Genomic DNA, 13,149 nt, shown 5'->3' on the forward strand with positions numbered 1-13,149 from the left:
CTGAGAGCAGGAGGGAGGAGTGGGAGAGAGGAGGAGAGAGGGGAAAGTGAGCTCACGTTCACACGTTGGAAGAGGCTGGTCCTGCGATGCCTTTGAATATTTCACTTTTCGGCAGTTTCCCATCAGTCAGCCGCCCGCATCCAGGCTGAGCGGGAGCTGCTACAGCCATGGGGAGACCCGAGCTGTAGGAGATACCCGAAATTCCAGCTCTGAGGGCGCAGCTGCTGGGCGCACACCTCGCCGCTCGCACGCACATCCCCTCCCGGCTCCAGGCGCAACGCACGCAGCTCCCCATGGAGAAAGTCCAGGGAGAAATGGAGATCGAGAGGTGGGAGCGAAGTGAGGAGATCTCCGACGCGGAGAAGAAGGTTATTCAGGAGACATGGAGCAGAGTGTACGCCAACTGCGAGGACGTCGGAGTCTCCATACTCATCAGGTATCGGGGGGAAAAAAAGCGAATCCGAGCGAAGCCCTTTATAGACAAAAACAGAACGGGCTGTGGAGCGGAACGCGATGAATGACAGCGAGTGGGGAGCGCGGAGCATCCATTGGCGCGGGGACGATTCGCAGCACTCCTCCGATTTCAGCCCGGGGGGAGCGGGGCAGCACCGTGGGGACTTGGTGGGATTCGGTTTCCATCGGAAAGGTCACCTTAACCCGCGTGGAGGTGGGGGAGCGCGGAGGCAGCGCGGCGCAGGGCTCGGCTCGCCGGGGGTGGGTTTGTTGCGGTTGGGTTTGGGGTTTTTTTTTTCCCCCCCCACTGAGTTCCGTGCGGATGGCGTTGGTACGTCCCAGGCTGGCGGGTGAAATAATGCAAGTTGGGAGCCAAGATAAAACCCAAGCAGGTGTCTCCGAGGGCACCATCTGTCCCTCCGGCGGCAGCGTCGGCGGGGAGGGAGCGCTGGAGTTGGTGGGGGGGGGACGGAGGGCACACATGGGGTGGGGGCAAAGGGGGTGGCAGCACCGAACGGTCTCTGAGCCCTGAGCATTGCCTGAGCTATGAGGCATCATCACCCACGCACAGAGCATCGCCCCACGGCACAGAACATTGCCCCATGGCACAGAGCATCATCCAGCAGCATGGGGCCGGGTGGCTGCAATGGGCAAAACGCAAAGCCCCACATCGGTGCCAAAATCAGGAAGGGTTATACCCTGCTGGAGGGGAAATAGGGACAGGAAGGTTTTCCTTTTGCTGCCCGTTGTTGTGTGGGGTGTGAGCCCTTTGCATGCATGCGCTTTGTGTGAACGGCCATCTAAAAGTTTTCCACGGGCTGATTGCTGATGCCCTGAGCCCATGGGAAATGCAGAGCACAGATAATTCCTGTCCCAACCCTGGGAAGCCAAAATGCTCCTTCTCCCATTCCTGTGAGCTCCGGCATAGGGCAATGGGGAGTGGAAAGTGCTGCACAGGTGTCCTCACTGCCTTCATGTCCCTGATGCACAGGGGTGGGCATGGAGGTGGGCTGAGCCCCAGCAGTGTGCAGCAGCTGTGTTGCCAATGGCAGTGCTGGGAAAAGGTGTCTGGGCAGGATGCTGCCTGGATGATGCCATGAGGGAATTAGCCCAGGGCAACTCCTTGTTTTGGTATCTCTAGGGTGCAGTGATGGGGCTCAGAGCAGAGGTGAGGACAGCGAGGTGCGGCCATGGGAACATGTGGATGAGCTCTGCTCCCAACCCAAACTCTCCCCATCCAAGTTTCTGCTCCAACTTGCCTGTCCCCAGAGAAAGCCGTGGCTCTGTGGTGGTGGGTGTTCCCAAATGCCAGCAGGGTATCACGGACCTGGGATGGAGCTGGCTTCCTGTGAGCCTTAACCGTGGCACATGCCCGGAGCCCAGCTGCATTTCTGTTGCTGGGGAGTTGCGTTGCCCCACGGAGGTTTCCTCTGCTCTTCCCCAGTTTATCTTTCAGGACCTGCTCTGGGCTGGGGATGACTTTTTCCTATGGGAAATGCATGGGGGCTGACAGCCACCTCTGCACATCGAAGGCTGAACCCAAGCTGGGGGCCGATCTGTTGCCCTGATGGCAGAGGTGGGGATGCCCAAGCAAATGGTGAGCTTGGAGTGAGGGTTTGCAGTGTCACCATCCTGCAGGAGTTCTGCTGTGTGTCCCAGTGCATCTCCCTCCTCCTCACACCATTTCCATGCTGGCTCACCCACCCTCTGCTTTGCAGATGGGGAAACTGAGGCACAAGGCTGTGTACCATCACTGGCCATCAGCCTCCAGCCCTTGTGGCTGCAGTTTTGCTCGGAGCCACACCACATCTCTATGGTCCTTCCAGCAGCACAGTGGGGTCCTGAGCTTGTGGGGCCTCTGGGATCCAACGGGATATGACCACAGATAATGAGGATTTCAGGCAGTGCAGCCACCGGATCATGGGAATCTGCGCCGTGCGGTCAGAACTATGCTGCTAATTGACCATTTCCTCGGCAGGGGAGCTTCGTCTTCCTCCTGGGGAACGTGGGGCCTCTGCAGTATCGCTGCCAGGATCCATTTCACAGCAGCTGCCTTAACCCTTGTGGGACTGGGGCTGGGGGTGGGATGGGGATGGGCAGGGCACCCTTAAGCTGCGCATTTGGGACTGCATTTCAGCTTGGTCATTCAAGCCAGCATGATGGAGAGATACACTGCACACGGAGCCTGCCCATAGCTCTGGGTGCATTGCCGTGCCTCAGTTTCCCCATCTGTAACCTAGGAACTGTTCCTTTTGGGAAAATGCTGCCCGGTGAGGTCCTCAGAGGAGGCTGGGTGTGTGTGCAGGGAGCTCGCAGGGCAGTGCCATACAGCCATGTGCCCAACATGAGCGTGGTTGGAAACCTCTACAGGTTGGAAGTCCCCACATCCCGACCCTCACACCCACCTGCTGCAGCCACAGGACTGCAAAACTGTATGGATCCCCTCGGAGTCCTGAGGAGGAAACCCAGGGACAGTCTCCATTAACTCCCAGACCTGCTCTCAGTGTGGCAGCTGTGCTGAGCCTGTGCTGCAGGGCCTCCCCATCCCTCTCTCACTGCTCCCATCACCACCTATCCACATTTCCAATTCTTTTGCCCTTTCCATCAGTCCCAGTGCTTGGAGCTGGAGAAGCACAACATGCACAGCAGTCATCCTGGATGCTGGGATAAACTACCAGAGAGCCCAAGGAGTGAGTCCAGCTCTGCAGAAAACCCTTTCTATTTTTCAGAATCAAATCAGTGGGTTGAATCCCCCCAAAATGTCATTTAAAGCAATGGCTTTGTGGGTGCCATGCATTTTGTTCGGGTGTCCCTCAGGGCAAGGAGCGCATTTCTGGTGCCAAAAGGTACAAGTCAGGGCAAAGCATCCCAACTGAGCCCCCTCCCCAAAATGCTTTGCAGTGGGGCCCCCTCAGAAGGACATCCCCATCCCACTGCACGTCACGTGCTCATGAATCACTGCGGTCAGTCTGAATGGATGTTTTCCTGGAGAAAAGGGCTCTGCTAATGAGGACGCTCAAGAGGAACATTTCCCAAAAAATCAACTCTCCATGAGGGGTAGAAAAAGGGTTGTGGGGGGCAGGGGGGGGAGATTTAAAGCACAGTATCCAGAAGCAGAGGCTCATGGCTGTGCTCTCTGCATGGCTGCAGCTCTCCATCCCAGACCACTGGGATCCCCGTGTCCCAAACTCATTTGGGTTTTTCCTGCTGGGTTTTGCTAGAGCATCCCAATCCCTTTGCAGAAGCCCAACCCTGAAAGAAACCTACATACAGGTGGCTGGAACAGCACTGGGAAGGTGCAGGCGAAGCGCTGAGCCATCCCGAGCTCAATAAATAGCACCTGCCTACCTCCAGCAGCTGCTTTGTGGGCACTGGAGCAGAACGGGGCTCGGAGCTCTGGGGAAGGATGTGGGGATGGTTGAGAGCTTCTCCCACGTAGAGGGATGAGAGAAAGCGTGAAAGCATCGGTAGGAAAATGATGATGATCCTTATGGGTCCCTTCAACTTGGGATATTCTACGGTTCTGGGATTTGAAAATCTATCAGAAAGTGTCCAAGTGTTCATCCCAGGGATCCCAGCAACCTGGTGGGCTCAGGGCTGCTTTCCCTATGGGTCGGGTTGGAGCTCTCAGGGTGATGAAGCACTGATGCTTCCAGCTGGTGCCGGCTGTGCTAGGCAGGAACTGTGGGACTTGATGATCTTAGGGCTCTTTTCCAACCTTAATTCTTCTATGCAATGGCCGGAGCTGGGGGGTCAGCCCCCGCTTGGTTTGCTACAGGGATGGAGAAGGGAGGAAGATGGGAAAGATGCGCAGGGAGCAGCGCTGCTCCTTCTGCACAGAGAACAGCATCATGGCGCTGTGCACCTTAATAATTTCCTTTGGCTCTGCTACTGGTGAAGGTTGTGTCCTTAAAGTTGTTAAAAGGGCAAAAGAGGGAGGAAAACATCTCCGACATCCTGTGTGCTCAGTCCAGATGTAGCTCGCCGGGAACAAATTAGCGGGTGCAGAATGGAACCGCTTAAAAAGAAATTTAATGAGATGGGGATTCAGGCATCTGCTTTCCATCAATCATAATTTCGTGTGATATGCAATGGTAAATGTCATATTTTTAATGACTCCAATGAAGGAAAAAAGCCCGAACCACACACACGAGTAATGAGCCAACAAAATTCCAGAGCCTGAGCTGTTTGAACTCTCAGAAATGTTCTGTGGATAGAAACAAACCCAGTGAACACCTCTTCTATCTCACTATTGTTTGAGTTATTTTATTTCTTCCTCCTTTCCCTCCTCCCCCCTCCCTGCTCCCTTGGATTATATTTAACCTTTGTGTTAAATTAATCTTCTCTGTTTATTAGCAACTACGAGAAAGGTTCGTTCCCTCTGTTTCTGGCTCTGACAGCTCAGATTTGCTCCAGCCTTGGGGTCCCTGCTCAGAACTGTGATGCTATGAGCAGAGTTGGAGCCTCTGCCCATGTGGGTGGAGGACACGGCCGTGGGGTTGCGCTTGGTCCCTCTGTATGCAGTGGTGCTGGGGGTCCTGGGGGTTACTTCAAGCTCAGTCCTTGAGTCTTCTCATCGTGCTGAGAGCAGATGGGGCTTTTCAGGGAGCTTCTAACAGCAAAGAGGGACTTGAGATTTCCAGGCTCAGGCACGTACTTGCTGGGGAAGGCTCCCGGCAGAACCTCAGTGCCAGTGCCATCTCCATGGCCAACTCTGTGCCCCAGCCCTGTCATGGGTCCCGGCCATCCCTCACCCCATGGCATCTCTGAGCCAACGGGACGGGGCTGAGGACATCCATGGGAACGGGAGCTACAGGCAGCCTCCCTGGGTTGGGATTCCTGCTGACATTGACCCGATGTGAGTTTCAAAGCAACATCTTGTCCCCCCCCTCCACTCTCCTTCCTCCCCAGCCTTTCTGCTCTTCACACCTCCGAAACCTACTTTGGGCTGATGGATCCCAGCTGCCTTGGGGAGCAGTGTGCTCCCAGCGCTGCCTTGAGCCGCGTCCTTGGCAGTGCCATGGGTTGTGCACCAGCCAATGGAGCAGGGGAAGGCTGGGAGCAGGGAGAGGGAGAGTAATGGGGTGGAAAGTGAGCGGGATCCATGAATTGACACTGCCTGTGGGGTGGTGAGCAGGGTGATAATCCCAGCTGGTGCTGGAGAAATGTAGTGATGGATGGGAATGGGATGGGAATGGGATAGGAATGAGATGGGAATGGGATGGGAAAGGGATGCATGGTTGAGATGTTGCTTGGGCACAGCTGCCTGCCATCAGCAGCTTCACTCATTCCAGCTGAGTTTCATGGGGATTGGTTCATCTCATAGCAAGCAGCTGTAGGCTGGGTGCCTGGGGGATGTCCTAGCAGTGGCTCCTGGCACTGGGAGACCTGGGCTGGGGTCTTGCTTTGGAGAAGTGGATTTGTGAATGCTGGGCAAATCCTGGGTTAGGAGGGGCTCTTTGGGTGGCAATGCATGAAGAGAGCTCAAGATAGACAGGGAGAGGCTGGCTTGGATGAAGGATGAGCTTTGCTTGCTTTTCTCCATCTTTCTGAGGCAGGAGGAGATGTTTTGACCTACAGGGGGTGGCTGCGGCATCTGGCATGCTGGGCTGGAGTTTCTGGGTGAAGTGATAAGGAATTCAGCCCTGCCTCTGCTTTGTAGATAAATATCCAACTGGGATGCCTTTGTAGTAGATAAGTGAGAAAGGCATTATCCTGCTGACGAAACCTACAGTATTTCCCTGGGAATTCAATTAGCTCCAGTCCTGGCTGTGCTGGAGGTAATGGGGCTGTTCCCAGCACCTCTGCTCTCCTGACTGTTCTCTGTCTGTCCTTTCTCCCAAGGTTTTTTGTCAACTTCCCATCGGCCAAACAATACTTCAGCCAGTTCAAGCACATGGACGACACGCTGGAGATGGAGAGGAGCTTGCAGCTGCGGAAGCACGCCCAGCGGGTCATGGGTGCCATCAACTCTGTGGTGGAGAACCTCAACGACCCAGAGAAGGTCTCCTCTGTTCTGGCCCTGGTGGGCAAAGCCCATGCCCTCAAGCACAAAGTGGAGCCCATCTACTTTAAGGTAAAGGGAGGGAATGAAAACTTCTTGGGATGCTTTAGAATCATTAAGGTTGGAAGAGACCACTAAGACCACTGAGACCAACCACTGACCCATCCCCACCGTGAGCACTGATGGGGAGTCAGGGAGTGGTGGTGCTGCTTGTAGGGCTGCTCCCCTCATGCCTGCAGTTTCCTATCGAGATGCTGCCTCATGTAGAGCAGCATCCCCAAAGGCAGCTAACACTGGAGCCTTTGGGACGTGGAGTTCCTCTTCCCACCAGAATCCTGCCTGTGTCCTGCACCTCTTCTTGCACAGCTGTGGGGTCCTTCTTGAGTTCTTTTAGCTAAAAGGTGGTGGATGGCACCTATGGCACTAGAGCTGCCAAAATAAAGGAGATGCTCAGCAGTACCACGTCAGCCTCCTGCCCGGCCCCTCTGTGAGTGCTGGAATGTCCTGATCACCCCTCCATGCAGCAGAGGGCCGTTGTTCCCAGAACTCAACCGCAGCCTTGCATTTCTTTAGGGAAAAAGTTCACTCATTCTGCCCTCCCTGCAGAGCTCATTAACCCTTTGCTGTCCCCCGCAGAAGCTCACCGGCGTCATGCTGGAGGTGATCGCCGAGGCGTACGGCAACGATTTCACCCCGGAGGCGCACGGCGCGTGGACCAAGATGAGGACCCTCATCTACACCCACGTGACGGCCGCGTACAAAGAGGCAGGCTGGGTGTCCTACCCCAGTGCCACGCTGTGAGCGGACCGCGGGGACGGGCGAGGGGCAGGGAGGGATGCGATGCGCCAGGAATCCGCCCTGCTCTGTTCTCGAGGTCTTCGCTCCGCGCGGGGCCGGCCAGTGCTGGTAGATGCCAATCACAATTGGATCTCTATAGGGTTTTCAAAAAAAATATATCAGTAAGCAAGCCAAAAACTAAGAACCACGGGGGTGTGGGTGGGTCGGGGTGAAGCACGGGATGTGGGCAAAGGGTGCGTTGGTTGTTGGCTCCGTCTCGCTGTCCTGGTCCATGATCACCTCCCAAAGCCCATGCCTTGCCACGTAGCGGTGTGCAGCACTGCTCACCCCTCTGCTTTCCATGCCTCGCCCCCAGGACAGCCCAGCTTCTCGCTTTTGGGCTGCGATGCTTATCAGGACCGCTGCACTTTGCTTTGCCCGCGCTGCTCATCCTCGCAGGGCAGTCAGCCCAGAGGCTGCAGCACCCATCGCTCGCTTCATCCGCAGCTCTCGTGGCTTATTTGTTGCAACCCGTCCTGGGGCTGGAGGGAGCAAGGGGACAGAAGTGCCACTCATCCCCACTGCAGGAAGGCGGGGTGTCCCTGGGTGCCCTGCGCAGCGCTGGGTCCCTGCACCAGGGACGTGCATGAGGATGGGCTCAGTGACACACGTTGTGCCTTGGCCACTGTGTGTCTGTCGGGTGGGGATGTGGAACCAGGGCCCCTTGCCTGGAGAGAAGGAATTCCAGAATTGGGATAGGGAAAGATCCATCACAGGAAGGATGGAGTATGAAGGGAGGTCCCAGCTCTGTTGACGCTGACGCTGCTTTATGTAGGGAGTATTCCTGCCCTCTGGGTCAAACTGGGCTCCTGCAAACAAAGTGCCTGGTAGAAGTCGGTCCATGTAGTCACGGACCAGCAGTGCTCTCCCACCCTTCCTGGGGGCTGCCCCATGCCCTGTGAGGCTCTGGGGCCATATGTCTCATCCTGCCCCAGTGCTGGGGCTGTGGGTGAGTCTGCGGGGTTTTGCTGCCTCAGTTTCCCTTTTGGCTACAGAGAGTGGAGGGGGTGGAGGGGCAGCCCTACTGACTCCCACATGCATATAGGTCAGGCTGGTGGAAGGTGAGGGACGATACATTCCCTAGGAAGCTTTGGCATCCTTGTCACCCTCTATTTCCCAAACTATCTCTGTGATTTTTAGAGCTTTGATGGGGACGGTGCCTGTGACAAATACCATAATGTCCCTATGGTGACCTCCCCATTCCAAGCATCCAGCCAGCAATTCCTGCTTTGCTCACCCACTTTTTAGACATCCACAGGGAATCTTTTGGGCTTTTTCCACTGTTTTGGGTGTTTTGCTGCCTAGCTGGTAACATACCCAGCCCTTTTCCATTGGCCACCCCACTGCCAAGCCAGAAGAGGTGGAAGCAGGAGCTGGTCCTGGGTGTGTATGATGGACTGGATGGAAATAACTGCTCAGGATAGAGCCAACGTGAGCAGGGACAGAGGATTTAGGAAAGGAAGGGGACACAAAGTGACGAGGTGGCCCAAAAGCTGAGCCCACCAGCACGGTTTGCAGCAGCATCTCCCAAAGGTCAGCTGTGCTCACAGCTGCTCAGTGTCCCATCATGCAGGTGGGAAAAGCCCATTCCTTCGGTACTCCGTGCTCTGCAGACCTGGACCGGGTCTCTTAGAGATGTTTCATCTTCAGACAAAGTCTGTGCATTAACCTTTGAGGTTAATATCCTCCTACCGGAAATTTTTTATTTAGGGCTGATTTCTTCTTCCCTTTTTTCCTGCATTTTTTTCCCCCCAGAACAGCAGTCCCATGACTGCATGTGTGCACGCATGTGTGTGTAGGACCGGCTGTTTTTCCAGGCATATTTTCTAAACCAAATCCAGATGTGTCCAGCTGCTGTCCCACCCCCGTCAGCCCCACTGCAAACCACTCAAACAGACACAAACAAAAACATGTTTATTTTTATCAGCTCTGTAGGACGTAAAATGGAGCAGGGAGGGCGGCTGGGGCAGAGCTTGTGTAGGGAAATGATGGAGATGGAGCAAACACCCCCTCCTCGCCGCCCTCGGCAGAGCAAGCATTGCTTAAATCAGGAAAATTGTCAGCTGGAGAGAGATGAAAATGAGCAGAAAAAGGGAAAAAAAATATCATTCCGGAGTGACAGAGGGATGAAAAATGCTGTGGGAAAGAGAGGAAAGGAAGGGTTGGTCCTGGCTCTGAGTGCAGCTCCCCAGCACACGTGTGTGCACGTGTGTCACAGCTGCTCCATGTCACAGCCCTTTGGGAAGTGTGACGTTGCACCTCCCACGTGCTTGGAGCTGCTGCCCCACCAGCAGGGCAGGGTTTGGTGCTGTCACCCAGTGCCCCCCTCCAGCAGCAGGAGCAGGACTGGGCGTCCCCAGGGCAGGGTCGGCCCCCGGCATCCCTTCCCGGCTCACCCAGTGCTCCCCATCTGCATCCTTCCCCCCAGCTTTTGGCTGGGTGTGTACCCAAAGGCAAAGGGACGGGACACGGGGCTGCGTGTGCCTGCTGGGTATAGGACAGGACAGAGTCCCCATTCATCCCTGTCCCCTTGTAGCTACAGCTGACGCACGCCATACGTATACGTCACACACACCTGGACGAGGAGCCCTAATGACCCTGTGCCCCTCCATCGCTGCCCCCCGAGGTTCCCCCGTGGGCTGTGCCCCTGCCCTCAGCCCACCCCAGAGACCAGAGCTCAGAGCTCAGCCCCCCGCTGCCCATCGGGTGACAGAGGGGCAAGGGAGGAACCCCGCTAACCCAACACGGACCAACTTAGGAAGAGAGGGATCAAACCGCCCGCGCGGTCTGAGCTCCCAGCAGGCCACGCCGCTCACTCTTCCCATTGCCAGAGCTGTCTCTAATTGTTAGTTCGTCTCAGCAGCCCCACACGGAGCCGTGGGGTTCAGTGTAGCTCTGTGTGTTACTGTTACGATGCTGCTGCGGATGCTGTTCATGTTTGTGTTCCTCGGCGCTTCCGTGCTGGTTTTATACATGCCGTCTTGTGTACGATGGATGTAACTGGTTTTTTGTTTGGTTGGTTCTTTTTTTTTTTTTTTCTTTTCTTTTCTTTCGTTTTCTTATTATTATTATTATTATTTTTTTTTGTAGGTTTTTAGTATGTTTGTAACCAGACAGAATGGTGTTATTAAACTGAAACTTGTATCTTCAGTGGATAAATCGATCAAAGCCCTCCCGGCTCCTCCTGGTTTCTTTGCTGCGATGCTGGTGGGCAGTGTGTGTCCTCTGAGGGGGTCTGGGGGCTGCTGTATGGCCGGGTAGGGCTGCACAAGAGGACCTTACTCCTTCCCTATGACTGCTGGTGGTGCCCGTGGCACACTGCAACCAGCAAGCACCAATCTGCCTTGGCCAAAGGCAAACCCAACAGCCATGGCCATGGTGAGGGGACCCAAAGGGCTGGTTCTGCCCATCTCCTCTCATCTGGGAAAACCTTTTGGTGCTATCAGCACAATTAATTGGCCGCCCTTGGAGTCTCTGCCACATCCTGTGTGCACTTCCAGGTGGAAGCGAGCAGTCAGTACAGCATGCTGCTCCACTCCAGGTGGGAAATGTTGGCCTGGAAACCACGGGCAGAGGGACTGGGAGCTGCTGTGGGATCACAATGCTCCCCACCCTTGGCACACTGCTCTGAGACAAGAACCAGCACAGCCTGGAAATCACCAGCACACAGCTGTTATTTCCTAAAGGCTGTTGACAAAGGAGCCGAGAACTTCAGCAATACCTTGCAGAGAGAAAATATTTACACAGCCCTTCACTTTGTACTAATATTTACCCCTGGCTCCCGTCACTGGGGTGGCTGTGACGATTGCGCCGTGACCTGGACCCCACAGGCAGGGGATGGGATGCAGTGCAGGAGAAGGGCCCCAGGGAGCCCCAAAGCTGCCACGTGGCACAGCCCAGGGATGCTGCTTTGCAGGAGGAACCCTTGGCCAAGGAGAAGTTAGGACCCACCCCAGTGATGTAGCAAAGGGTGGTAAATACAAGCTGAAGGATGGAGGGAGGGGGATTTTGGTTTCTTGGCCATGGCATGGGTTTGTGTTGCCACATGTCCATCTGGGCATAGAGTCCCTGCAGGTGTGGGCTCCAGGCAGCACATTTCCATCTCCATCATCTCCATCTCCATCTCTGTCTCTATCTCATCTCACCTCATCTCCATCTCCATCTCCATCTCCATCACCATCCACCTCCATCTCCAGACACCAAAGAGGAGAAACAGGAATACTCCTACCAGGGAGAAATGAAGTCTGCAAGAGCTGTGCTGTGCAAACACTCATTAAAACCAGCCCTTGGAGGAGCCCTCCATTTGCAGAGCATGGATGCTAAGATCCAAACCAGATGTTGGAGGGACACTGGTCCCTGTCTCCCACATGCCATGGGGCTGCAGACCAAGCCCCTCCTGCTGACTTGAAGAACATTTCCCTTCTTTTCTCCACTGTACATTGAGGTAAGGTGCAAGAGAAGCCCTCAATCCTGCAGGGTTTGGATGCTGTGCTCTCCGCATCCCAGAAGCTCCGTGCTGCAGCGCTGAGGAGCAGCCGGGCTGACACTAAGCAGGAGCAGACCCTTCCTTCCTCGCCCGGCTCCACCTCTGATATGGTTTATCTGAGCAGAGCCCAATGTAAACGCTGTCAGCACAGGATTAATTCCCAGCAGTTTGGCAGCCGAGGGATGCGAGAGCAGCGCCAAGGGAGGGAAGTGAGCATCGCAGATAGAAAAATCCTCCGGGTGTATTTACAGCCAGGTTTCCTCCTCTCCTGGGTGATGAGCTGAGGGCAGGAGGAGGACCGGGGGGGCAGCCAGCTGCGTCCTCCTTGTCCTACCCCATGGAAGAGCCCTCATGTTGTCCCCAGGCTGGGAGGAGTGGAGAGAACCGGGATGTGGAGTGGGGATGACTGGGATATGGAACAGGGATAAGTGGGACGTGGAGTGGGGATAACTGGGATATGGTGTGGGGATAACTGGAGTATGGAGAGGGGGATTTCTGGGATATAGAGTGGGAATAACTGGGATATGGAGTGGAAATGACTGAGCCAAGAAGAGGGGGATAACTGGAATATGGAGCAGCAATAACTGGGATATGGAGTGGGGATATCTAGGATATGGAACAGGGAAAACTGGAACATGGAACAGGGATAGCTGGGATATGGAGCACGGGTAGCAGGGCATGGAACATGGATAACTGGAGTGAGGATAACTGGGACATGGAGCAAGCCCCTCACACTGTGCTCAGTTCAGGGAAGATGGGAGTTTCAGCACTCCCCTGGATTTATTAATGTTTATTATGAATCTTTTTTTTTTTTTCCTAATAAAAAATTGGCGGTATATTTGCTTTGAGGCAAAGCTTCAGAGGACCACCTGGCAGATGCTGTTTGTGTGTTCAGGCCGCTTCGAGGCTGATCATCCAAACAGATCCTCAAATAAAATAACCATCGGCTCTGCTGCACGGCGGTGTTTCTGTATTCAAGCAGGACAGCACAGGGATTTGATTCAGGGATATTTCTAAGCAATAGTGCAAAATCATTCACCCGCTCTGAGGCACGGAGCGGGGATGCCAGCACCAGCCAAGGTCGGGCTGTGCAGGAGCAGCCTTGGGAAGGCAGGTAAATAGCAGCAGGCGAGGAGTGCTGCTCCTTAAAGATCAGCCCCTGTGCTGCTGTGTGTGCCTGCTGCAATCCTTCCTCCTCCCCGTGCCGTCCCATCACAGCAGGCACCAGGCAGAGCCTCCCCGCACCGCCAAGCTATTTCCAGCCTTATCAGAGCCTTTTGCAGGGGAAAGAAACCCCCACGGGCAGCACGTGGCCCTGTGACAGGCACCAAGGGAGCAGCCCCTGCGCCTTCCCATAGGTTTGTTCTTT

General features: G+C 55.2%; 1 protein-coding gene across 1 annotated transcript; it reads left to right on the plus strand.

Annotated features, from left to right (window-relative positions):
- The first annotated feature begins 10 nt into the window (after nucleotides 1-10).
- Nucleotides 11-10,466, plus strand: CYGB (cytoglobin). The gene is made up of 3 exons (XM_010721282.4): nucleotides 11-436; nucleotides 6,298-6,529; nucleotides 7,094-10,466. The coding sequence occupies exons 1-3, from the start codon at nucleotides 294-296 to the stop codon at nucleotides 7,256-7,258; spliced, it is 540 nt and encodes a 179-aa protein (XP_010719584.1). The 5' UTR covers nucleotides 11-293; the 3' UTR covers nucleotides 7,259-10,466.
- Nucleotides 10,467-13,149: the final 2,683 nt, after the last annotated feature.

This window comes from Meleagris gallopavo, chromosome 20 (assembly GCF_905368555.1).
Source record: "Meleagris gallopavo chromosome 20, MGAL_WU_HG_1.1, whole genome shotgun sequence".
NCBI lineage: Eukaryota > Metazoa > Chordata > Aves > Galliformes > Phasianidae > Meleagris > Meleagris gallopavo.

Coding starts and splice junctions, on each gene's coding strand:
- CYGB (XM_010721282.4), top strand. CDS start 294: ATGGAGAAAGTCCAGGGAGAAATGGAGATCGAGAGGTGGGAGCGAAGT. Junction 437..6,297: donor GGAGTCTCCATACTCATCAG/GTATCGGGGGGA, acceptor CTTTCTCCCAAG/GTTTTTTGTCAACTTCCCAT. Junction 6,530..7,093: donor TGGAGCCCATCTACTTTAAG/GTAAAGGGAGGG, acceptor TGTCCCCCGCAG/AAGCTCACCGGCGTCATGCT.